The following is a 25,022-nucleotide window of genomic DNA, read 5'->3' as shown; positions in this document are numbered from 1 at the left end:
CCTGTTAGGGCATGTGACCCCTGGAACAATGGAAGGCCTCCATCTAATTGGCTACAGTAATTGGTTTGGGAGTAGCCATTTGACTTAATTCAAGCCAATAAGAATCAATCTTGTGATTTTTACGACTGCTAGAGAGGAAAAAAGAAGTTGCTAAGAACTACCTAGAGTTATCTCTTGGCACAGATATGGGAAAATCTGACTGCGAATGATGCATCCCAGAGGAAAGCAAAACCAAGAAAATGGAAAGATAGCCTGGATGAGGGTTTGAACCCCTGGATCTAGCCATACCTGAAGCTGCACTGCAAACTTATACATTCTCTCTCTTTTTGATTAAACCAGAAGAGACATGTTTCTGTCTGTCTGGGACCTGGCAAGGGCCCACATCTCTTCCACCCTTTCCCTGGGGGTCCTCAAATCCTCTAAGAATGTAAGCAAGGTATTGGCAGTGAGAACTTTATTAGGGGAGGGTGACTTTGGCTCTAGAAAAGGGGGATAGTGGGGATCTAGTAACAGTGACCACTCCAAGAAGGCCCTGGCCCTGAACCCAGGGCTCCGACAGGAAGCAGGGGTGGGGGGCATCTGAGTCCCCAGGACCTGGGTTTCCAAAGGCACCATGGCAGCTGCGTTCAGAAGGAGGTTTCATTGAGCTTCATCTTAGGGGGTGTGAGGGGAGCCCCAAGACCTGCAGAGGGCCGGGGAGCTGGCGTCGGAGGCCGTCGGGGCTCCGGCCCACTCCGCACCAGTTCCTGGCAGCGTTCCACGAAGCTGCCTCCCCCACGGCGCCGGACCTCAGCCTGTGGGGGGCTGGGGCTCCCATGGCGGCCAGACAAGGAGGTGTTGCTGGAGGCTGAGTGGAGACTAAAGGAGTGATGAGGGTTAATGCAGGTCATCATGGGGCAGCTGAGCTGTCCCCCACCCCAAGGGCACCACGTTCTGCCCTCTCCCCCGTGGAGTGACACCTACCTGGTGAGAGAGGTGCGGGGTGAGGGGCTGGGGAGCGAGCCCCTCGAGGAAGCCAGTGGGGCCAGCTCACACTGCTCCAGCTGTTCCATCAGCTCTTCCTCTGTCAGGCCACCTGCTGGGGGGGCAAGGAAGTGGGGGGGGGGGAAGGACAAAGGCCATATGTAAGAATTGAGGCCAGGATAGAAAAAAGACGCAGAGGTCAAGGGGCAGGGGTCAGAAGCTGTGACGGGGGTGAAAAGCAAGGGCAAAGAGGGGTTGGGGGCAGAGACAGGGGTCAGCGGGCAAGGGCTTGTGGGGAGATCATGATAAAGGAGGTTGTGCAGAGGGTTCCGGGAGAGGCCGTGGGGCTTGGGATAGGATTGAGGTAGGTGGGGAGTACCAGAGGCCTGGCCGAGGCCGTCCATAGCAGTGGTCAGGTCCCACATGGCGAGGCTGCCGTTGGCCTGGCCGGTGAGCAGGTAGCGCCGGGGCCGAGAACCGAGCCTCCGGGAACCCTCACACTCGAGCACCGTGAAGGCGGTGGTGGGCGAGCCGTCCACCGAGCGCACTGAGCACACCCTGAGAGGGAGGGAGGGGGAGATCACCCTGGCCACACCAATGCCTAGCCTGGCCCCCTTCTCCTCACACCCTTCCTGGGCTACAGTCTCCATCATTATGGCTCTCGTTCCTGCCTCTGCATCCCCAAGCTTCTTCATCATTCCCCAGTCTACCATCTTGGGTTCCAGTCCCAGGAGGCCAGAAGCCTCCTCGATGTCCCCCCACCTGCACACCCATCATGCCTCCTGCATCTCTCGCACACACTCCCCCACCCCATGCCCTGTCGCCCTGGTCAAACCCTGCCCTCTCTGGCCAGGAACCTGTCCAGCCTCCTCCCTGGGCTCTTGGCCTCCTACCCAACCTCTCTCATGGTGGCCGTGGCTCCCAGTACACACAGGGCAGCCTCAGCTCCCTCATTTGATTAACAAGGCCCTGCCCCTCTGCAGCCCCACCCCACTCACCTCCATTTTGTGCTTAGATCCCCAGGGACCAATTGTTCCCCTCTGGCTTCCCTAATTAGCCATTCCCAGCCTCTGCACATTTTCTCCCTTTAGCCTGGCACACCCTTCCCAGGTTGGAGCTAGTACCTCCCCTGAGTTCCTACAATGTCCTGGGCCCCCAACCCCGGCCCTGACCCCTCTGCCCGGGGGCCCCTGTCCCACCCTGACTACACTGGAAAGTCTCTGTCTGAAGTCCAGCACTGGTGCCAGCTTCTCCAGATTCATTCCCATCCATCCACGTCATGCCCCAAACCTGGACCAGGCTCACACTCCCCCAGCCCTTGCCCCATTAGTGCCCCTTGGCTGAGACCCCTTTCTGGCCTCTGTGACCCAAACAGCCACTTGTCTTCTCCCCTGACCACCCTTCCCATTTGATGGGATGGTCCTCACCGCTGACCCGTGGATGAAAGACGCACGAAGAGCTGGCTGGCACTTGGCACCACCTTCTGAATGAACACTTGCTGATCATCCCGCTCACCGTAGGGTCCTAGGCCAGGGAGGGGTGGGCTCAGGACTGCTGGGCCCCAGGACCTCCAGACACCAAGGCTCTGCCCCCTCCCCACTGATGACCCCCTTCTCCCAGGACTCGGTCCCCATCCCTAGATTGCTGGAGTTGGGTGAGGTCAGAGAGGGCTGGGGATTGGCAACAGTCAGTAGGGTTCAGGCACATCAGGGATGGGGGTGGTCCCGGGTCAGGTGGCAGTCGGCAGGAATCAGTAGGGGTAAGAGACTTCAAGAGAGGGAACCGGGAGTAAAGGGAAGTCGCTGGGGATCACATGGAGTCAGGAGAGGTCTACAGAGGTCAGGTCAGGGGCCAATGGGGGCTGAGGGTCTGTTGGGTAGGGGGCCAGGGGCTAGGAAGCACCAATGTCATTGCCAGCACTGCATCCGCCATGCCCGTCGGCCGACTCCAGTGCCAAGATCTTGAAGGAAGCCAGCGGGGTTGAGCCAGGCTGAGTAGAAATCATGCCTCGGAAGCGAGTCACAGACCATGTCCGCACGTGGTTGTTGTCAGCACAGACTGAGGGCAGGGGGCAGCGGGTCAGGCTGGGCCAGGGCTGCCCAACCTTCCTCAGCCCCAAGAGGAACCCCTTTCAAAGGTGTCAAGATTCAGGCCTCTCTTAATTCTTCCCTTTCAGAGAACTGTCTCTTCCCCAGAACTCCAAATGGTCGGTCACAAATCTTGTCGGCTCTGCTTCCAAAATTATTAAGAGCCTGATCTCACCTCGCCCAATCCACTGCCCTTGTCCATCTCATCTCCTTCCTAGACCACTGTAGCAGCCTCCTCCCTCTGCTCCCTGCCCGTCCCATCCTCAGAGCCTGTCCCCACACTTGTGTCAGGTCACGGCTCTCCTCTCTCAGAGCCCTCCTATGGTGCCATCTCAGCCAGGGTCAAAGACAGTCTTCTCTGTGGCTTACAAGGTCCCACTGACAAGCCCCCCCGACCCCCACTCTCTCCCTTGCCCACTCCACTCTGTGCACAGGGGGCTCCCGCTTTCCCTCAGGTATATCAAACATTCTCCCACCCCAGAGCTTTTGCAGTGCCTGTTCCCTCTGGCTGGAATGCTTGTCCCCACCGATCTGCACTGTTCATTCCCTCGTTTCCACTCAAAGGCCCTTCCTCAGAAAGGCCTTCCTGGAACCCCGTACTCTCCCATGACCACAACACTCTCTAGCCACGTACACGGTTTTGTTTTTCTTCATGGCCCTCATCATTGCCCGATACTGATTTATATTTTTATTAATTAATTGTCTGTCATCCCCACTAGAACGTCAGCTTCACAAGAGCAAGGGACCTGGCCTGTCTTGTTCACCACTGTATCCTCTGTGCTTGGCACACAGTAGGTGCTCAATAAACATTTGCTGATTGATGAATAATTCACTCTCCCTTAGACTGGTCCCCTTATAGTATCCTCTCACTTCCGTGATTATTGTTCTAGGCCAAACTTCTCTCCCCCATGGAGGTCGCTCCCTAAGCATGTCCCTCGCAGTGGAAACCCTCATCAACCTGGTTTCATGCCCCCACCTGTGCCACCCTTCCTGCAGGGAAACAGGCAACTGGTCACCCAGCAGGCCCACCTGAGATGAGGTGCTTCTCCGACAACATGATCTTGGTGACAGGACTGCGGTGCACAGTAAAGGTCTGGAAGAGCTGAGGCCCCGAACCCACAGTCTCGGGGTGCTGAACGATGACCCGCACACCCCCTGAGCTGGTGCCATAGGCGATCTCAATCCAGTTCCCACTGTCACCTGGGGAGGGGCCGAGGAGGAAGAGAGAGACAGGATCACAGAGAGATGGAAATCAATGCAGAGACAGACAGACAGATGAAGGACAAAGACAGAGCCAGGAAGCAAGGAGAGAGGGTGCTCACAAAGTAGGGAAAAGATGTGGAGATGGAGGAACAGGCAGACAAAGGGACAGATCTGAGACACAGAGAAACAGACAGAAGTTAAGACAGAGAGAGAAAGAACTAACACGAGAGGGAAGAGAGAAACCAGAGAAACAAGAAGACGTGGGGAACTAAGAAAATGAGTCACAGGAATATATAGATAGACAGACAGATACAGAAAAAGATGCACTTAAAGAGAAAGAAAAAAAAATCCATAGAGACGCATATAAATAGATAGACAACAAGACAAGAAAGTGAAATCCTGTGTGTCTGAGGGACTCCCTGCCCTTGCCAACTTTCCAGAGGGGAAAAAGTTATTTTGCAAGTGTCAGAAACTTAATGGGCCATCTGAAGGACTAGGGGTAGGAAAAATGTGGTTAATATTTCATGCAGCAGCTAAAAGCAATGGATCAGGGTTATGCATCACAATATAGATGGATATTAAACCCAGGGCAGGTTTAATAGTAAGAGGACAACTGAAATAGAGACCCGGTATCATTTACGCAAGTTCAAAACCTGTTCACATTACCCATTTTGTAAGGACACATACATACAAATGAAAAGATAAATGTTAATCACGTTAGAACAGTGACATGTGGTGGAGGGGCAAGGGAGGAAAGGAATAAATGAATAAGAAAGGGGCCTTACGAGTGTGGGGGAAGGGAGAGGTGAAGGAGAATATAGTTAATAATACTATGATAAGTTTGTATGGTGAGACAGGATTACTAGAATTAGTTTTAAGGTATAAAAATGTCAAATCTCTACATTACATACCTAAAACTTATATAACTAATATATTATATATGCCGACTATATTTAAATTTAACAAATGGGGTCTTACATGATGACATGCTGTGAAGTTAGGTGTATTATTCAATCCTGCTAGAAAAAAAATGTACCATGACCCTTACCTCACACCATACATATGAGTTAATCTGAAGTGGAACAGACCTACATGTAAAAGCTAAAATTACAAAACAGAGGGGGAAATCTTCCGAACCTGGAGACAGGCAAAGGCAGCTCAAGGTCCAGAAAGCACTAATCATAAAAATAAAATAATTAACCATCATGCTAAGTGAAAAAAGCCAGACGCAAAAGGCCATATATTATATGATTCCATTTGCATGGATTTTCCAGAAGAGGCAAACCTGTAGAGACAGAAAGATTAGGTTTCCAGGGCTGTCCAAAAGGAGGAATGGGGTATGGCTGCTCATGAATTCAGGGTTTCTTTTTGGGGTGATAAAAATCATCTTCTGGAATGAGAGAGTGGATATGGTTGTACGATCTTGTGAATCTACTAAAAATCAGCTAATTGTACTTTAAAGTGGTGAATTTATGGTATGTGAATGACATCTCAATAAAAAAAACAAATAAAAATTCAGCTATTTCTCTGCATTCGAGGTCAAGGACACACACACAAAAAAACTGTCCCAAGTGAGAGAACTCAATTTCGTTCACTGTAAAACTTGCCTCCTCTGTTTTCTGAGCATGCAAGCATCCTGCCCTTATTGCAGAGATGAGAAAGAAACTCACAGATGAACAGCTAGTGGCCAATTTTGCCCACGGTCTAGCACCTAGAACGGTGCTTACATGCAAGTGGTACTCAGGGAGTATTTGTTGAATGACTAAATGACAGCTGAATCTGGCTGCTTATGGCAGAGGGGAAAACCGGATAAGAGCTTACTGGTCTTGGGCGTGAGGTAGACGCTGAGGGCTGTGACGCCGTCTTCTGCTGGGTCCCGGTAGAGCTCACTGACAAGGAGGTCATTGTCCTTCATGCGCAGGGGAAACTTCTGTACATCTGCCATGGGTGGAGCGGGCTTGTTCAAGGCACCCTGGCCTCCCCCCTTCTCTCCTACTTTCCAGAAAGGTTCTCCGGCCCCTGGGTGCCAGCTGCTGCTCACCTACGTAGTAGATGGAGCCGTTGTTGCAGCCCAGAAGGAGGAAGGAGCCTGCCGCGTCGTAACTGGTGATGGGCTGCACCTCCTGAACCTGGTGGCAGGCAGGGCAGGCTGTGGCGGAGGACTCTCTCCCTGCCTCTGCCTCTGCTTCTGCCCCCGCAGTGCCCCCTCCTGGTGTGCCCGCCCCTCCCCTCTCTTGAAGCCAGCAGTGTTCTAGGCCCACTATCCTCCAGCCTTGCCTGCTTCAGGCCTATCTCAACGTGTGTCTCTCTGTCTCTGAGTGCCCCTTGGTTGGCATTTCAGTCTCTTGGCTTCTTTCTGCCTCTGTGTTTCTGACATTTCTCAATTCATCTCCATGTATCTGCATCTCTTCATCTACCACAGTCACTCAGTCCTCATTCCTCTCTAGCCACCCTTTTCTCTTTCTTTTTCTTTCTCTCTTTCCCTCTCTCTCTCTCTCTCCTGCTTGCTTGCCCACAGGCACCTGTTTTTGATATCTTGTTTCCAATTGTCTGTTTCTCTACTCCACCCCCCCCCTTCTCTGCTTGTCTGTCTCTCTCCCCCCAATACTCACACTTCAGTAGGAAGAGAAAAAAAAACACTCCAGGTGTACATTTGGACATGGCTAGAGGTACAGAAAGATGCTGACATGTCTCCGTGGGTTTCTGTCTCCTATACCATCTCCCCTCACTTGGTCCCCAATCCAGTGCCTGGAGAATCCTTTCTCCTCCTTTCCAAACCCACTCATCCTTCCTGTCAGCTTGGCAGCCTCTTCCAGGAAGGCCTCCCTGATGCTCTTTAGGCCTTTGGCAAACACACCCAGGCTCTGGCCCACTGCTGGGCTCACTGGCTCTCTCCAGGGGTTGAAGGAGGCAGAAAGGAACCCCTCTCTGTGTCTGTGCAGCCTAGACACCTGGGATAAAGGAGAGCCAACCTGGCCAGCATTCTGACCTGCCAGTGTTTAGTGACAGCATTCCACACCCCAATACGCCCTGTGTGGCTTGTGGAGATGAGCTGGTTTCCAACGAAGAATAAGGCTTCCACAGGCACCCCCAGATGGAAGACCCCTGCAGAGGGCAAGGAGCACTCAGCTAGCAGGATTCCACATCATGGGGGAGTAAAGGGCTGGCAGGAAGAGTTCCAAGGGCCAGAGGATTCAGTTGGCCATGGAAACCTTATAGGATAGAGGGTTCCAGCAGGAATGATGGGAGATTGTCAGGAGGACCGAGATTTGTTAGGGAATAGATCAGTTAACAAGTCAGAGATTTCTACTAGGAATATAGAGTCTTAACAGGCTTTGGATTCCACTGGCATTGAGAATCTCAACAAAGCAAAGAAATCTAATAGGCAGTGAATTCTGACAGAGGAGAGAATTAATTGTATGTGGGTGGATTTTTCTAACAGGCTAAAGAATTCTAACAGGACACAGACTTCTAAAGGGTTGGAACATCTTAATAATGAAAAAAATTCTTATGGGTGGGTAATTTAACTGGCCATAGAATGCTGATGGGGTAGAGAATTCTAACAGATCACAGGTTGGAGAAGAATTCTCAAGGACAGAAGGTTCTGGAAAAAGCCTGGTGCCATACCTATCTCAGAGCCACCGCCTTCTGCCTGCAGCGCCCACAGCAGGATCTCGCTGCTAGTGGCTGCTGCCACCATCTTGTCGTGCTCACCCAAAGCCCCACCCAGCACCCGGGCTGTGAGTGCCAGTCGCTCGATGGGCCAGTCCAGGTGGGGACTGGAAAACACCAGCTGCCAGCCAGAGGCTTCCTTCAGCCTGTTGGATTGGGAGACATCATCAACCCTCACCCCAAGCCCTCCCCATGAACAGGGCTCAAAGCCTTCTGTCACTGCCCTCCCCAAGCACCTGTAGCAGACAAGAAACTGGGTATAGGCCACAGCGATCCAGTTGTGGTGTCCACACACCAGGCGCACCATTCCTGGCTCCTCTGGCAACCCTTAGGGGGAGAGCAGGGGTCAGGGCAGGGTCACAGGGGCCCCACTGGCTGTTCTAAGCTCCCAGGAGACAGAACCTTACCGGATGGGGAGGGAGGGGCTTTCTCATCCAGCATTCGACCCAGCAGCCCTGCATTGCCCAGGTTGGGGGGCATGGTATTACTCCGTCGAACGGGGGCTGGGCGTCCCCCTGCCTGCTGGGGCCCTGCCAGGCTATGCCGGTTCCGCCGCTTCAACTGGAACACTAAAGCAGGGAGGAAGGGCAGAGAGACAATAATTGTCATAGTGGCCATGTAGCAAGCACTTAAAATCTGCCAAATACTGATTTCCTCAGGTGTGGCACATAACCTCCTGAGAACAGGATTTAGGTGGTGCAGGGACCTGGCATTTAATGAAACTGAATCACACAGCAAGTTACTCCCTTTGCAGTTCCATTCAGCCCATCACAAAAGAAGAATTGGTTTGGCGCTGCCATAAGATTGACACCTCTTCAATATCTGCTACTCTTCCCTTTTAAGAAATGGAATAATGTTTGGGCCCTATTTTTATGTTTACTTATTTATGGTATAAAGGTAGTGATATAAACCTTTTACTTAAAATGATTTTAAAAAACAGGGTAAAACTATGGCAAGAAAACAAGAGTATAGGTCTTCATATTTGGTAAACTTCATGAAGTAGTGGGGATTGACTAAGATTAGGGAAACAAAGCCATAAATTGAATTTCCCCACTCCGTTCCTTCTATACCAATCAGCGAAGCTTAGTAGACTATAGTTCCCAGTACCAACTGGGGCATATTTTCCCTGGCTGGTAGGCTGGCTGCACCAAAGTCTCATGGAGATTATAGCCAATAACTCCCCTTTGATATTTCTCCCCTCCATGGAAAGGACCCCAGTTCTTCCTAAGCCTTTCCACAAAGAAATCAAACCTGGACTACAACTCCCATCAGGCCCTAGGACATGCGACAGAGACTCAAGGAGACAGCTAGCTGGTCCATTGTCTCATTGGAAATGCCGTTTCCTACTTTCTTTCCAAGCATCAATCTGAGCATCTGATATAGAACTACAACTCCTTTATTGTCTCAGTCCTCACAGCAGGCACCCAAAGGCTGCAGCCTAATGGGAAATGTAGTCTTTATTCCACCCACCCTCTGCTCCATCCCTTAATAGTGCCCACCTGGTGGAGGCAGGTAACCATTGAAGAGGACATTTCCACAAGACGATCGATCCAACTCCTCCCGCAGCTGCAGACGACGAACTAAGGGAGAACTTAAAGGCTGGGACTTGGGACTTGGGGGGCAATGATGCCAAGCCTTTCCCCTTCCCCCATTCCTTTCTCCACAGAATACCACTAATTCCCAGAGACCCAGGACCAGATTCAGTGCTGTCAGCTCTAACCCAACCTTCTTTCAGGAGAGAGGTGGTTTTGTATGCAGTAAGGACCTCCACTTACCCAGAGGAGTGAGCCCATAGAACTGGGCTTCATGAAGAAGGCTGGAACCGTGGACACCCCTGGGTGGTAGAAATGACTAGGGGTCAGGGTCTGGGGAGTGGGTATGGGCAGACAATTCTGAGGAGGAAGTTTTCAAAACTGCTCAGAGAATCCCAAGAACAGCCAGTTTTGACAGGATCAAGATCCTAAGAAGCAATGGTCTGTGAAAATTTGTGTGTGTGTGTGTGTGTGTGTGTGTGTGTGTGTGTGTGTGCTGGGGTGAATTCTAAGGACACATAATTTAAAAATGATCAAGGAGCATAAGTGAACATTCTGAAGGAAAGAAGAGACTTCTCAGGAGGTGAAGGCAGTGAAGGACTCCCATGCCAACCTGAGATCCAACTCTTTTGTGCGCAGGAAGTTGAGGATGGGGGCGAAGATAGTGGGGTCCCTGTCGATGAAGATCTGCGGAGAAGGGGTGCGGAGGATGAATTCAGCAAAGAGAGGGGATTGAGTGAGGGGTCCTGTCCCTCCTCCTACCCCGCTACCCGCTCTACTCACGGCTCCGGTCTCATCTTTCAGTGTTGAGATGCGTCCGCTCAGAAGACTGCAAGGAGGGGACGCAGAGCAGGTGTCAAAGGCCGGGGTGTGTGTGCGGGGCGGGGGGTGGGGGATTAGGTCACCTCATACTTTCTCCTCCTGCTCCAACCCCCACCCCAAAATTGCTCTCCCAATCACCTGGAGAAGAACGAGTCTGGGATCCAGGTGAGAGTCTGGCGAGAGGTACTGAATCTGTGCGAGGAAAGTGAGCGGACGCGAGATGATGTAGGGAGGGTGAGAAAAGCGGGACCCTACCCCAGGCCTGGAATTCCCTACCCTCCACAGGCGCCAGTTGAGGCTCCCGCGCCTTCCGCAGGGGGCGGAGCAATCCTTGAGGCCAGGATTCCCCTGGAAGAGGTGGGTACTCCCACCCCGCTACCCACTCCTGAGGGTAGGCCTCAGGAATCTCCTATACTTACCTCTTGCCTCCCACATTTAGATGAATCACCTCCCCCGGAGGCCCCCGACTTGGGGCGCCCTCCGCTGCTGGCGCAGCAGCTGCCATGGCCCCTGGGCGAGCCGGCCGGCCCGCTCTCGCTTCCGGGTATGCTTCCCGCCCCGCCCCTACCGCGTGCTCACTGGTCCAGAGACTCCAGGAGCCGCTGGCGATTGGACAAAGCACTCATCCGTCGCAACTAAATTCTCTGCCTCCTTAAAGGGATCCGCCTTTCCTGTCCTGGACGGGGCGGACCCGGCGGCTCTTTTGGGAAAGTTTGCTTACGAGGGTTAACAAAACATTCCTCCATCCTTCTGGAGTTCCCATTTTAGGAATGATATGTAGATGCTTCGTCAGGGGCACGCGTTTAGACCCCAAAATTAGTCCACACCAAGGAAGACATCTAAATGTTCTCCGCAGCCACAATCTCTCCCTGCTCCCAGCCTCCCGGGCGCAGCCCTTGAAACGCGAACAAACCAACGTAGACCGTCAAAGCCAAAGGATTTATTATAGGTACATACAGTGTGCGCCTGCCACACCGCTCCATACCCCCAGGCCCCAGCGGCTTCTCCAAGGGACCGTGGGGGCTGCCACGACCCGGGTCCCCCACTCCCCTAGGAGGTACTCCAGCCAGAAGCATGCAGGGGGAGGGCTTCCCCTCGCCCCTCCCCTCACCAAGTAGCCTTTACAGCTGGAGGGGGGAGAAGAGAGGAAGACAGTTTTGAGCTTTGACGTCCCTCCCATTAAAAGCCTTCGCGGATGCGGGGCGGAGTGGGGAAGGAAGAGGTCGACATTTTGCAAAAATAAACTAAATCAGGATTTAACCACATGGCTCTGAGACGGCGGAGTGCGGGGGCTACGGCCCCTTCACTACCCCTTCCCAAACAGAGATCAAGGCAGCATTGGAAGTGAGGTAAAGGTGGGGAAGGGGCGTCCCCTCCCCACCCCCTAGCACCCTGGATGGTCCAGGGGACCTCACCAGCGCCCCCATGCCCATCCCTAGGGTGGAGAGGGGGCAGGAATTATCTCCCCTACCACCCCAGCTTCTTGGGGCAGGGTCTGGGGATCCCGGCAGGGGGCTTGGCTCAACTGGCCCCTTACCCGCCGCCCCCCAGCTCAGTTATTGCATAAAAATAATGAAGCCCCAGCACCTGGGGAGGGGGTGGCGAGCAGGAAGGGGCCGAGATATGGCTATAGGGGTAGCAATCCCCCCACCACTTCTTGGGGTGCAGGAGAAGTCCCCTCCTTTCCAGTGCCCGTCATGGCGAGACCGCAGTGTTAGTGGAACTAGGGGCTCCCGCTCCTGCGGAAGACAGTGTCTTTGTGCCCACTGTGCGGAGTGCAGGGATTGGGGGAGTCCTGTCAGGCTATGGGGGTGGGAAGTCACTTCCGGCGCCCGCTAGCCCTGCGCTCCACCACTTCCCGCTTGGGGTTGCCTTCGTCTGTGGACGATGTGGTGGGTAGTGTCTGTCCCCAGCGGGCGATCTCGGCGTGTTCCCCGACTGAAGAGGCCACAGCCTCCAGCCAGCCGTTCATTTCCTCCTGGAGAGTGAAACAGGGCACACAGTCCATATTTAGAAGAGAGGACACTGAGTAATAGATGAGTCTGGAATGAGACTGTCCTCTGAACTTTGGTTTCCTTATCTATTAAATGGAATAATGATGATGATGATGATGATGAAGAAGAAGAAGAATACTGCTGCAAACAGTTTGATAGCACTGATTACCTGCTGGGCTCTGTTGTAAGTACTTTTGTGGATTAATCTGCTTAATCCTATGCAGTATGATTACATCTAATTCCTACTATAGAGATAAACAACAAAAAATATCAGCAGATACTTATACAGCACTGACATTACCAGGCTCTTGTAAATACATGTATCAACTTATTCTCACAATAACCTTATGATGGAAAACTATTTTTATCTCCATTTAAAAGATAAAGATGCAGGGAGAAAATAAAGGCCTACTTCATAGCCTCTTGTGAAGCCGAATGATATAAAAAGTGTTATTATTTTCAACATCTCTTCAAATTATCTCCATCGCTGCTCCTCCTCCCCTGATCTCTACTCTCAGCTCCAGTCCCAAAGTTCATTCATGTTCCTGTCTCTCTCACCCACCTCCTCCTCCCCTCTCCACCCGCCTGCCCAGGTCCAGCCTGTGTTCTCCCACTTGAGTTCCTGCCCTGGCCACCTCCTGGGCTCCACACCTCCACTCTTGCACTCTCCAATCTATCATACAAGTCGGAGACAAAGGGATCTTTCTTATATATTTCTGTAATCCTCCCTTCCTCAAAACTCTGCCATGGCTCCCCAGGTCCCTTAGAACAAACCTAACCTCTGAATGGCCTGCAATGCCTTTTGATATCTAGTTCCCAGGAAACCTTTCTCGGAAAACTTCTCCTTGAACTCTCCTCAAACACTGAATGTTTTGCAATTCTGCATCTCTAGTTCTTTGCACTTGCTGTTCCCTCTACCTGTATTATCCCCCTCCCTTTTTATTAGCTAACTCCCTCCTGTCTTTCCAATCTCACCTCCGAGGCCAAGGCAAGAAGGTTGGACTTTGTCCTGGAGCCTCCGCAAAGCCCTCCTGATTCTCCATCTCTCACCCAATCCACTGCCCCTTTAGTTAGGTTAGGAACTTCCCCTAAGCTCTAGGCGCCCATGGGCTTTCCAATTACAGGCCTGGTAACTCAGGCTTGTGCTTCCCCTCTCACAGCCGCATCACTCTGGGCCAGGAAACCAGCCAGCCAGGTGGTTCCTGAAGTCTGAATAAGGGAGACAAAAGACCAGATCTCACCTCATCTTTAGCCTGGAGCAAAAATTCGCTGCCATCCTGGGTCCTGTAGGAAGAGACACAGGACTTGGGGGATCTGGGGCAGGGGCCTGGCCCATGAGTCCACCAACTGTCCTCCCAGGGAGCAGGTCATAGCTGGGCCTTGGATCCCTCCCTCTCACCCATTGGGGAACTCACTGGAGTTTGAAGACATGCTTCTTTTTCTTGTAGTCACTAGCCACCTCGCTGGTGGCCTTGTGGAGGCTGAGCAGTGGCTCCCCACCATGCGTACCCCCGGATGCCGGGCCCTTGGCGTCCTTGTAGAAGCCCAGCTCTCCCTTGCTGAGCACACAGTACAGACTCACCCACGACCTGGGGCAATGAGACAGGGCTCAAGGCAGAGTTGCAGCACTCTGCCTGGGTACTCTTATCAAGAGCCTTCATGGGCTGAATCTCCTCTCTCGGGGCCTTTGCTTTAGCTGGGCAATAAGATTTGGGTGTTCCTTCTATGGCTGTTCCTAAGCTGAGGGGAGTCTAAGCCTCTCAGTACTGAGCCTTTGCCTTATCCCCTCTCATGCAGAATTTCTAGAAGGCCAAATTTCAGCTGTCTCTTCCATAAGCCTTTTGCTTGGGCTGTTCCTAGCCACTCCACTTCCCATGGAACCTCCTGAAAGGAGAGCTACTGGTTTTCTGCCTGGAATGAGGAATTCCTGTCTCCCTATTCAGCCAAAACCCCAACTGGAGAGGAGGAAGTCCCCCAAAAGCAAAATATACCAAGATGCCGGTTTAGTCCCACTTTGGCCTCAGCACAGGGAAGACAGGCTATTGAGACCCACAGGCCATCTCAGCCTGTTCTGCCCATTCACATCTTGGATCTAGGCCTCTACTAATTGGCCAGTGCTACCCTTGTTGGCTTTACCTCTCCCTAGATTCTGTCTTCCAAATGGACAAAAAGGGGTTGGACAATTAGGAGCTGGACTCCAAGAGTACACGCATTACCGTTAGGCACGCATTTTGGACATCCATATGGGATGTCCACGGCCCTAGTTTGGGCTCCTCCCTCTTAAGATCTAACTCCATTTTGAAACCTCGAGGGTGAACTCGCCCCACTCACTGGTTTTGACTTCTCCGGGCTCCACTTCATGAGCTATTGAAAACCTCTCTACCCCACATCCAGTAGCTATTAGTTTTAACTAATTCCTGGATTCGTTGCTATTAGATGGGGTTGCAATTTACTCACGGTTGGAACATTTCATTCGGGTCACATCCCTTCTGAGCTCCACCCGCTCACCCATTGGACACACTAACTTTAGGCCACTCCTGTTTATTGCTTGATTCTTCAACATTAACTCCCGCCCCTCATAAGGCCCCACCTACCCCGCCACCGGTTGGATGCCCCGAAGTTTAGCCCCACCCCCTTCTCAGGTTCACCTAGTCACTCATTAGAGAGCCTGAGCTTGATACCGGCTTTCCAATGCCCCGCCCACAAGCTCACCGGTTGGATGACTTCCGGTTAGCGTCGAGCTCGCGCTTGCGCAGCAGGAAGCCCTCGTGCTGAACTGTGTGAGTGGGCGGTGGTGGAGGCGCGGGGGTGGAGCCGCCCTGGGCCGGAGCCGAGCGCGAGCGCCGGCTTCCCCCGCCCTCACCACCCTCTCTTGGCCGCGGCCGCCGTCGTGGCTTGGGCCGGTCCCGCGCCCGCGGCCGGTCCGGCCGTGGTGTCCGTTCGGGCGGCTCAAGCCCGTTGGGCAGGCGGCCGGGGGGAAGCTCGCGAGGCTGAGGCAGCGACGGCTGTGTGAAGGGAGGGGGAAGAGGGGTGCTGTCCAGAGTGGAGTGTGTGTGGGGGGGGGTCCATCTGGATGAACTCACGGCTCTGGGGGTCCCATCTGTCTGCAGGGCCATCTGTCTTGGAGGCCAGTATGGGAGGACCTCAGGGCTGGAGGCCCAGCTCTTAGGGGCCCCACTGGTCTTGGGAGTAAATGCCAGGACTCCCAAGTTTGGAGTCCCTCTTGATCTTAGCTTAGGGAGGAGGGGGCCATAGAGGTGGGGTGCAGGCAGGAGGTATCCCAGCTGTCTGTAGGAGGAATCTGGGGCTTCTGTATGTGATTGTAAGGAAATTTGAGACTGGAGAAATTCCAGGGCAGATACAGGAAGAGTGTGTGTGGAGGGGGAAAGGAGTCTCTGAGGTCTGTGGCCTCATCTAAGGGAGAAATTTTCAGATTATGGGGAGCATCTGGGGGCCCTTTCCATTCTCTGAGTCTCTCTGCAGGGTTCAGATGCGGGGACCCAGGGCTAGGAGCTAGTGTCCCCATTCTCCCGTTCCCCACCCATTTGGAGGCTCAACTTACCCCAACAGGGAGCCCTGGGCCTGCTTCTTTCTCCTGTAGCTGCTCCACAATGTCAGCCAGGGTGGCCTTCCTGGAGATAGGGGGGCAGAAAGACCCAATGGAACTGAGGTGCCTTCTCCCAGGGACCAGCCTGGCTGGCTGGAGCAGCCTCTACTTCTTGGCCCCAGATGCCAGACCCCTGTCTGCTTATGCAGCTGCGTCTCAGATGTTGTTGGCCTTAGACACAACACAGGTGCTCAGGCCATGGCTGCCGAATGAGAACCTCTTTCCCCTTTGAGCTTTAAGCAGCATAAAGAGCCAAATGCAAACTGGTGCCTTCTAGCCTTTGAAGGCATTGCTGTCTTTTCCTACCCAACCCTGAGCTCTCAAGTCTCCTGGACTTCCCCCGTCCCAGTTCTGATCATTCTGGGTCATCACTGTCCGGTGACAAATCTGTTCCCCCCACTGGAATGTGAGCCCCATGAAAGCAGGGCTAGGGCTGGCTGGGTCACTGCTCTCCCCAGCACATACTGCACAGGGTAGGTGTTCAGTAAATGTTCATAAAATATGAAATTAGATCAGGAAGTCGTCACTGAAACATTTGACCCAAGACCTCTTTCTGGGGACACAGCTGATTGATCTGCACAACACACTCTGGCTAACTCTGTCCTTTCTTTCAACGATTCGAACTGCTGCTGTGGGACAATGGGCTTATCGCCTACCCTCTTTCAGCCTTAGATTACATCTCTGCAAAATGGGTACCAGGACTCTCTTCCTCTCACTAGGCAGTTCTGATCCCGGAAACCCTCTCCATTGGGCCTGCGCGTCTCCAGGAACTCTCCGGACCCCCTTCCTTCACTCCCGAATACGTGAGGCCTCACCCCCTGGCCAGCTCTCCTCTGGCGGGTGTCTCCTGTTCGCTGGACTCCTGCCGCTCCAACCGTCGCTCGCGCCTCTCGCGCCGCCGCTCCATCTGCTCATAGCGGCCCAGGGTAAGGCTGTGTGCCGACTCGTGCTCCACGGATTCCTGCCGCTCTGGCCGCCGCCTACGCGCAGCCTCCTCGTATTGATCTGCCGATTCCTGCCGCTCCGGCCGCCGCCTCCTGGGCAGCTCTTCCGCGCGATCAGCTGACTCTTGCCGCTCCGGCCGTGACCGGACCTGTTCCGCCGCCGCCGCAGGGACCCCGGCGATCTCCACCACGTCCACTCGTCCCGCTGGCGGGGCCGTGGGCTCCACCCTCCCCGGGACCTCCGGCAGCCGGTCGATGCGCGGCTGGAGGCGCTCGGGCTTGAGCTCCTGGCGCACGTACCCAACCCGGGTCCGCACCTCGGCAGACAGAGTGTCCGAGGCCCGGCGGGCCAGGGGCTCCAAGCCCCTCTCGTAGCCTGCTGGCCGCAGCAGAGGCGCCGCCTTGGCCGCCAGTTCCGTGGGGTCCCCAAAGAACTTTCGCCCCAGCAGAGGGGTGGGCGGCTGCTTGCTCTGTTCCGCCTTGAGTTTCTCAATCTGGGAACGCAAAGGCGGGGAGGGAGGTGTGGGAGGACGTTGGCCTGGGAAGGCGGCTCTGGGTCGTCTGCCTCACCACCCAGTTTATCAGTTTTTTGGTCGTGACAAAGAAAGGTTGTCCAGGCCTGTGCCCATGCTTTGCTCTCTGCCAGAAACCTAATTCCTGTTTTCTCCCGCAACCCCCAAGTGTTAAGGATTAGCTATATCATCACTTTCTCTAGCTGCCTTTCTGATCCCCCACTGCCTCCTTCCTGAATGTCCCCCAACCCAGGACCTTAAGCCTTTGACTACAAGGGTCTCTCCTCCCCCAGGCCAGGCCAAGTGCGTCTGGGCTCCCACAGCCCCCCCCCTCCCCCCCCCCCCCCCCCCCCCCCCGTGCTTCCCCCATCTTAGCCCTGGGTTGTCACTGTCTGGTACCAGGTCTGTCCCTGCCACCACCCACCCCTTCCAGGGCTTGGAGCCCTGTGAGGGTCTGTCTCTGCCTCACTCAATGCAGTGCTAAATACCAAGTCCCAGCATGTCTGTCTCTATAGAGGGATGGGGCAGGATCTGGGTGCTGACCGTGGTCAGGCGCCGCAGAGAGCTGAATCTTTCTTCCCAGGCTGCAGCTGCTTTGCGGAAGGCCTCGTGTCTCCGGATAAGCTGCTCCACCTCGTCCACACTGCTGCCGAGCTCCCGGCTTTGCAGAAGCGGCTCTTGGGCTGTCAGCCAGGCATCAGCCACCACTGCCTCCTGGGCAAATTGGTGCACCTCCAGCACTGAGGGGAGACACATGGAGTAAGTGGGCTGGGGTACCCCGGGGCCCTTCATGGGGCAGTGGCTGTCTTCTCTGGCCTCCACACCCCCATGGCTTCCTTGATGCTCAGCACTGACCACTCTGAGCTCTGAAGGAATCAGAGAGGCTAGAGCTACTTCTGAGGGCACCCACCAACTTCTCCCCGAGGTACCTGCCACCAGGGCTTCAATGGCAAGTCAGACCCCTTGTCCACCCTGCCAGGCCTTCGTGTTTGCTACTGGGGCCCCATGAATGAGTGGTGTGCAAAGCATGCTTGTGTCACCCTCTGTGCCTTTTCAAACCCACTGGAGCATGTCCCTGTGCCCTCGAGCCATGTGTGTCTGGGCCCCCACTCACTTTGCTGTAGCCACTCCCAATGGCGGTCCCACTTGTCCGACACCTCCTCCTTCCTGGTTCCCAGCTTGTCCAGCTGTGCCTGGATCTGGGAGTGGTGGGTGGGTGGGAGAGGCATCAAGGGCGGCTCCCACCCCAATGAGCATGGATGGCAGAGGGAGACCCCCTGCGCCCCTCCCCACCTCGTCAGCTATAGCACTTTTGTTGAGCAGCAGAGAGCGCCCCAGCTCCTGGCAGGCCGTCAGCTCAGGCACCCGTGCCTCCAGCTCTGTCTTCAGGCCCTGGTGGTAGTTCATGAGCACCTCCACCGACGACACGTCCCTACAGTGGGCAGTGGGCAGGGATCTGAGCCACAGGTGGCTTCCCTCGGCCCGCCCCATAGTCGCAGCAGAGCCTAGATCTCTGAGGCCGAAGTTCTACACAATCTCCAGACACCCACCTTTTATGCCCAAATTCTGAGGGTCCAAGCTTCTCCACTGATTCAATGATTCCAACTTTCTCCAGGGTGCTACAATGTCATACTTTTGTAATTCTAAACTAGGATTTCAAGATCCAAATCTTTCCAATTTCCTAAAGCTATGCTTCTGAAGGTTCCACTAGCTGATGATTCTAACCTTTTAAGTATGCTGGTCAGTACAGTACCCACTAGACGTGGGTGGTGACTGAGCACTGGAAACGTGGCTGGTCTGAACTGAGATGTGTTGAGTGTAAAGTACATGCCATATTTTGAAGATTTAGTGTAAAAAAGAATAAAAAATCAATAATTTTAATATTAACTACATGTTGAAGTGATAACATTTTGAATATACTGGGTTAAATAAAATGAATTAGTAAAATTAATTTTCACTTGCTTCTCTTTACATTTTTAATGTGGTTACAAGAAAAGCTTAAGTTATATATGTGGTTCACATTTGTGGCTTGCATCATAGAGCTACTGGACAGCGCTGTACCCCACTGTCATATGTCCAAAACAAATTCCAAATTTCCAAAGGTTCCATTGGTCAGCAAGTATAGCTTTATAAGACTTAAAATGGCCAAACTTATTTATGAAAGTTTCACATTGTAATGATACCTAATACTTAGACTCTCTAGAACGATCTGATTCTCCCCTGAAATTCTCCGTCGTTGTCAATTCACCCATCATTCATCCTTGGCTCTTTTTTCCCTCAGTCCTTGAAGTTAATCCATCAGTCAAGACTGGACATTTATAACTTTAAAGCATAGGCTGTGAAATGGCATGACCTGGGATTTGTTTCAAAATAACTCAGCAAGGGGTAGAAGGGGCATGGGGGAGTTTATAGATGAAACAAGATTGGCCAAATGTTGATCGTTGTTCACTATGTATATGTAGGTTCACTACATTGTTATGGCTACTTCTGTGTATACTTGAAATTTTTTATAATAAAAAGATTTTGTAAATTCCTAAAAACAATCGCTTCTCCCCATCTCTACAGCCACCATACTAACCCAAGCCAAAAGCAGCAGCAGCAACCCCCTGACTGGTCTACCTGCTTCCATCTTTGTTCTCCATATTCTACTTTTCGCAAGGCACCTGGAGTGTTCTTTCTCAAATGTACATCATATCACACTACTCCCCTGTTCTAGACACTCCCATGGCTCCCTTCTCACTCTGAAAAAGGGCAAACTCCTCACTATACCCTACTGCCCCTTAAACATCATTTCCTGCCTCTCTCCACTCTCTCCTCACTCCCTCCATGCAGCCACAGATTGTCTGGATCTTCCTCAAACATGCCTAAGCACAACCTACCTCAGGGCCTTTGTACCTGCTGACCTGGAGAACCCTTCTTCCCAAACTTTACCATTACTTCATTCAGGTCTCAAACATCATATCCTCAGAGAGGCCTTACCAGCTAGCACCTCATCCCCTTACTTTGCTTTATTTTTCTTCAGAGCCCTTCTTACTATCTGAAATACTATTAGGTGTGTGTTTACTTATCTGTTGCCTGTCTCCATCCTCTGAATGTAAATTGCATCAGGGCAGGGGATTGGCTTTGCTCACAATCTGTCACACAGTAGGCATTCGATAAATATTTGCTGAGTAAAGTAATGTAGACTGCAGGCCTCACAGTTACATAAATAATGCTACGTGAGTGCAGGTTTAGTCCCTAAAACCTCCCATGTGATCCTCTTTTTCTCATCTGCAGCTGGATACAGAGGGTCCAGCCAACGACACCTGGGGCCAAGAAATGCACCTGGTTTCCTATCACTGTGGGACAGGCTCCTACCAGACACTCACAATGAACCATTATGTGGGCAATAAATCAGTGCCCACCAGATTAAGCCACACATATGGTTCCGCACCTCCTTGTCCCTATTCTGGCTGCAACCGAGAGGATAGTAGTGGGCAATTGGGAAGGACAGAGGCAGGAGGATGCCCCATGCTCTGAGCCCCCAATGCCAGGCCTGAAAGGGGTCTTAGTACACACGATGCATTTAGAATAGCGCCTGGCACACAGAAGTGACACACAGATATTGGCTATTGTGATTTCTTATGGGAAGGGGGCTGCTGATGGGCTGGGAATGGCTGCCCAGAGGCAGGTAGGAAGCGTGAGGTGTGAAGAGGGGCACCTGGGCTTGTCAGCTGCCCCAATCTGCCCGGCGATGCCATCCATCCAGGAGAGCAGGTCCCGGGCCTGGCTGTGGAATCGCAGGGCGTCGGCTGTGGAGCTGACGTGCAGGCGGGCGTCCTCGCAGGCTGCCAGCAGCTCCTTCCAGCCCTGCATCACCTCCTGCTCCCGGCTGGCGATGGCCTCGGCATGCTCTCCGGCATACACCGTCCGCAGCTGGGCTGCCCCCTCCTGCAGCTGCCGTACCTGAGGGGCACGCCAGGTGGAGCACCAGCCCTCCATGGGACCAGGCTCCGCCCTCTTTTTCCCCCATCTGCTGGCTGGGTGCAGAGCCTAACAACGCAAGGAGCCCACACCCTGTTGATCCCACACCTGGGTTTCCCTGTCCGCTGCCTGATTTTTCTTTGACTTACCTGCATTCTTTTCGACCTACCCCCAGGTTTCTTTCAGTCCACTATCTGATTTCTTTTGGTCTAAGAGCTCTATGTCTATTGCACCCGTCACCTCATTTTTTCAGGCCCACTTCTATCTTGTTTCAGACAGATCTGATTTCCTTCAGGAAACATCCTTCCACCCTGATGTTTATGAGACATACTGTCCAGTTTTTGTTTCTACTCAATTTTTTTCAGACCCACTATGTATTGCCCAATTTCTTGCAGAATGGCTATTCAATTATTATCAGGTCTCCTGTCTAATTTCTATTGGTTCTGCTATATGAGTTCTATTGGATCCACTGCTCCCTCTGATTTCTTTTGAAATGACCACCACTGTCTATCAGATCCACCACTTAATCACTATCAATCTCCCCGTCTGATTTCTAACAGTCATTTGTATGACTTAAATAAAAATAATTGTTCAACTTCTACCTTACATGAGATCTGCAACCTGATTTCCTTCAGTTCTGCTGCCTGAGTTCTGTCAGGCCCACAGCTTCATCTCCATCTGATTTCTCAGATCTACCTCCCAGTTCCCATCAAACCCATTGCCTGATTTCTATTAGCTCCATTGCCATTTCCATTAAACCCACCCCCATCAAATGTCTTTCAGGAAAATCACACGATTTCTGTCAGAGACTGAACATCTAATATCTATCTGCTTCACAGGCACATTTTTCTTAATCTTTTCCCAATTTCTTTTTGGCTGTATATCTGGATTTGGGTAAGATTCACTTCAAAGTTCCTAGGAGAAACCCTGGCCAATGCGCTTTGAAATATTGTGTGATTTCTATCAGAACGCTATATCACTTTTTTCTGCCACTGTCTGATTTCTGTGTACTACGAAATCAGTTCATTTTCTACCTGCTCCATCATCTAATTTCTCCATTCCACGGTGTTTTCTATCTGTCCCACCATCTAGTTTCAATGTGCCCTACAGCCTGATTTTTGCTGCCCTGATGCCCACTTCCCTTGGTTACGCTGTCCAGGCCCTCCCCCTTCCCCTCCTGGCCGCTGGCACCCCACCTGGGACACGAGGAGCTGCAGGTCATGCTCAAAGGCGCGTAGAGTCCGCTGCATGGAGCTGGCACTGGGTCTCGGTTCAGGCGGGGCGGTCAGGCGGGGCAGGCGCCTCCGCTTCTCCTCGATCTGTCCCTGAAGCTCTCGGGCATCGCTGAAGAACTTATGCAGATCCCGCGAGGCAGCCAGAAGCTGGGCCCGTGTGCCCATAAGCTCCAGCAGCTCAGCCCAGGCCTCATTCAGTCCATCCTTCCATTCGGCCATGGTGGCCGCTGCTGTATGGCCGCACTCGATAAGCTCATCAACCATCTGGTTCACGGCCGCCAGCCGCTCCCGCCCCGCCGTGCCAGTCTCACTGGCAAACTCCGAGAATTTCTCCTGCAGCACCTGCCACCAGGAAGTGGGGGGCATGGTATGAGCAAAGGTGCTGTATATACCACACTCTCTCCAAACCACCATTTTGTGGCCAGTGAGAATAACAACAATCATAATTTAAAAAATTTAACACTTATTGAGCACTTACTCTGTAACAATAATAGTATCAACAATAAAAATATAAAATGCTAATAATAATAACACTGTATGGGGTGCTGTGTGTGCCGAGCACTGTCCTAAGTGCAATACAGTACAGCGGCCCCCTTTGCCCTCTGTTTTGCTTTCCATGGTTTATGTTACCCATGATCAACTGTGGTTCAAAAATATTAAATGGAAAGCTCCAGAAATAAACACTTCATAAGTTTTAAATCGTATGCCATTCTGAGTAGTGTGATGAAATCTCACTCTGCCTCACTCTATCCTGCCTGGGACATGAATCTTCCTTTTGTCCAGCGTCTCCACTCTGTGTGTTCCTGGCCTGTTAGTCACTTAGTAGCCATCGAGTTTATCAGATTGATTGTCATGGTATCGCAGTGCCTGTGTTCATGTAATTCTTAGTTTACTTAATAATGGCCTCAAAGTGCAAGAGTCCTATTGTTGGCAGTTTGGATATGCCACAGAGAAGCTGTAAAACACTTCCTAAGTGAAAAGGTATATATATGTAGAAAAAAACATAGTATATATAGGGTTCAGTACTATTAGAGGCTTCTGGCATCCACTGGGGGTCTTGGAACACATACCCCATGGATAGGTGTAACTACTATATATTAAATTCATTTGGCTCACAACAGAGCCACGAGGTGGGTGCTATTATTATCTCCAAGTTATAGATGGGGAAACTGAGGCCCAGAGAACCTTAATAGCATACACAGTAGTCACTGGTATTATTGTTATTGCTAACGATGCTCACCGTGACGTGCTCAAAGTCCTGGCCGAGCTCAGGTGAGCCTGCTACCACCTCCTTCTCCGCGATCCAGTGCTCCAGCTCGTCCACCTGGCGGCTGAGCTGGTACAGCCAGTACTGCTGCTCTAGGCCCACCCTGCGCTCCTCGCCCAGCTCCTTGAGTGCCACATACAGGCGGTCCACCTGAGACTGTCGCCGGCTGATCTGCTCACTGATGGGGACAGGGAGAAGCAGGGAGGGAGCCCCTGAGACTTGCAGGACAGAGCTGTGACCCCCTGACACCCTCCCTCAGGGCATGGCTGTGACTCCTCTGAACCTTCAGACAGGGTCGTATCCCTTGGACTCCCTCGCACAGGACTGATTTCTGCAAGCCTTGGATTCATTCAACCCAGTAGTTGTACCTCAGCGCTCAGGGTTTCCTAAACAAGATAAGCTCAACGCCCCTTTCCCTAAAGCTGGTCAATCTGCAGCTCCATGCCCCTCCCCTCTAGCAACCTGGGTGGGACTCCAGACTCCCTACCTGGGTCTGCAGCCAATCCACCTCACCTCCAGCTCCAGTCTCCAGGTTTGGGCGGTCAGAGATCTAGCCCTGTGCTCCCTCTCAGCTCTCACTCCTGGTCCAGACCTCCCACATGTAGCCCCTACACCTGACCTCAGGAAGACCACTGGCCAGCCATTCTAAAGTCTCAGGCCATACCCAATCACGGAACTCCCAGACACTGCTCAGGCAATGGGTGGGAAGAGGACTCTCCCCTGTCCTGAGCTATTACTTATCACCTCAGTCCTAGACAACGCCCCCAAACCCTAGGCTCAAATCCCAGGGCTCCTGGCCGCATCCTCTCAATCACCCCTGGGCAGTGTCCATCCATTCCAGCTCCAACTACTAGCCAAAATCCGTGGGCTCCAGTATGCGACATCGAGGGCCCCTCCTACCCGTATGGCCAATTCTGGCCCTGTGCCAGTTTTCAAAAGCAAAGCTTCAGATCTTACTAGATCATTCCCTAAGGATTGGCCCCGCCCCCGCCCCGTCCCGTCCACCGCCAAGCGCCCACCCACCTGTCCGGGTGCCCCATCTCCAGTAGCGCCCGGCACTGGCGTGACAGCTGCGCGATGCTTTCCTCGTAGTTCTCCACGCCCTGCTCCAGCTGCAGGTGCTTCTTGAGCAGCTGCAGGGTGCTCTGTTCGTCCTGGGGACACACGGCGCCTGCGATGAGGCGGCAGCGGCCGGCCCCGGACTCCAGCGCCCCTAGGTCA

At 52.9% G+C, this 25,022-nt stretch overlaps 2 protein-coding genes across 4 annotated transcripts in view; both read right to left on the bottom strand.

The window, feature by feature from the left end:
- Positions 1-437: 437 nt before the first annotated feature.
- On the bottom strand, positions 438-10,841 carry SHKBP1 (SH3KBP1 binding protein 1). Of its 3 annotated transcripts, XM_016166810.2 has the most exons (18): positions 10,699-10,841; positions 10,418-10,471; positions 10,241-10,286; positions 10,071-10,144; positions 9,701-9,759; positions 9,425-9,505; positions 8,333-8,494; positions 8,162-8,252; positions 7,881-8,071; positions 7,243-7,358; positions 6,295-6,382; positions 6,075-6,191; positions 4,080-4,250; positions 2,866-3,021; positions 2,391-2,487; positions 1,343-1,521; positions 964-1,078; positions 438-858 (listed from the first exon to the last, which is right to left on the bottom strand). In XM_016166810.2, exons 1-18 carry the CDS (start codon positions 10,782-10,784, stop codon positions 627-629), a joined length of 2,115 nt encoding a protein of 704 aa, XP_016022296.2. In that variant the 5' UTR covers positions 10,785-10,841; the 3' UTR covers positions 438-626. The 3 variants fall into 3 exon arrangements, with proteins under 3 accessions (XP_016022296.2, XP_036087561.1, XP_036087562.1); XM_036231668.1 differs by lacking the exon at positions 6,295-6,382 and having other exon boundaries at positions 6,075-6,294; XM_036231669.1 differs by lacking the exon at positions 6,295-6,382 and having other exon boundaries at positions 964-1,075; positions 6,075-6,294.
- Positions 10,842-11,199: 358 nt separating this feature from the next.
- The window catches only part of SPTBN4 (spectrin beta, non-erythrocytic 4), a 66,422-nt gene continuing 52,599 nt past the window's right edge, over positions 11,200-25,022 (bottom strand). Inside the window, exons 25-37 of the mRNA XM_016166806.2 lie at positions 24,825-24,955; positions 23,775-23,979; positions 22,496-22,876; positions 21,037-21,281; positions 18,630-18,768; positions 18,451-18,535; positions 17,880-18,076; positions 16,696-17,318; positions 15,836-15,905; positions 14,986-15,278; positions 13,689-13,862; positions 13,515-13,557; positions 11,200-12,257 (exon numbers count right to left, since the gene is read on the bottom strand). Of these exons, the coding sequence (XP_016022292.2) occupies positions 12,099-12,257; positions 13,515-13,557; positions 13,689-13,862; positions 14,986-15,278; positions 15,836-15,905; positions 16,696-17,318; positions 17,880-18,076; positions 18,451-18,535; positions 18,630-18,768; positions 21,037-21,281; positions 22,496-22,876; positions 23,775-23,979; positions 24,825-24,955 (2,745 nt within the window). The 3' untranslated portion in view covers positions 11,200-12,098. The remainder of the gene's footprint in view (positions 12,258-13,514; positions 13,558-13,688; positions 13,863-14,985; positions 15,279-15,835; positions 15,906-16,695; positions 17,319-17,879; positions 18,077-18,450; positions 18,536-18,629; positions 18,769-21,036; positions 21,282-22,495; positions 22,877-23,774; positions 23,980-24,824; positions 24,956-25,022) is intronic.

The sequence above is a fragment of the Rousettus aegyptiacus genome, unplaced genomic scaffold, assembly GCF_014176215.1.
Source record: "Rousettus aegyptiacus isolate mRouAeg1 unplaced genomic scaffold, mRouAeg1.p scaffold_m13_p_14, whole genome shotgun sequence".
In the NCBI taxonomy this organism is placed as follows: Eukaryota; Metazoa; Chordata; class Mammalia; order Chiroptera; family Pteropodidae; genus Rousettus; species Rousettus aegyptiacus.
Note: the sequence above shows the minus strand (reverse complement) of the source record. Positions and strands in the feature narration are given on the sequence as shown.

What these genes read in the sequence shown, in the direction of transcription:
- SHKBP1 (XM_036231668.1), bottom strand. Translation starts at nt 10,784, where the DNA reads ATGGCAGCTGCTGCGCCAGCAGCGGAGGGCGCCCCAAGTCGGGGGCCT. An exon ending in CCAGACTCGTTCTTCTCCAG is followed by an intron (nt 10,287 to 10,417) that starts GTGATTGGGAGA and finishes CCCTCCTTGCAG; the next exon opens with TCTTCTGAGCGGACGCATCT. An exon ending in CAGTTTCTTGTCTGCTACAG is followed by an intron (nt 8,072 to 8,161) that starts GTGCTTGGGGAG and finishes CCAATCCAACAG; the next exon opens with GCTGAAGGAAGCCTCTGGCT.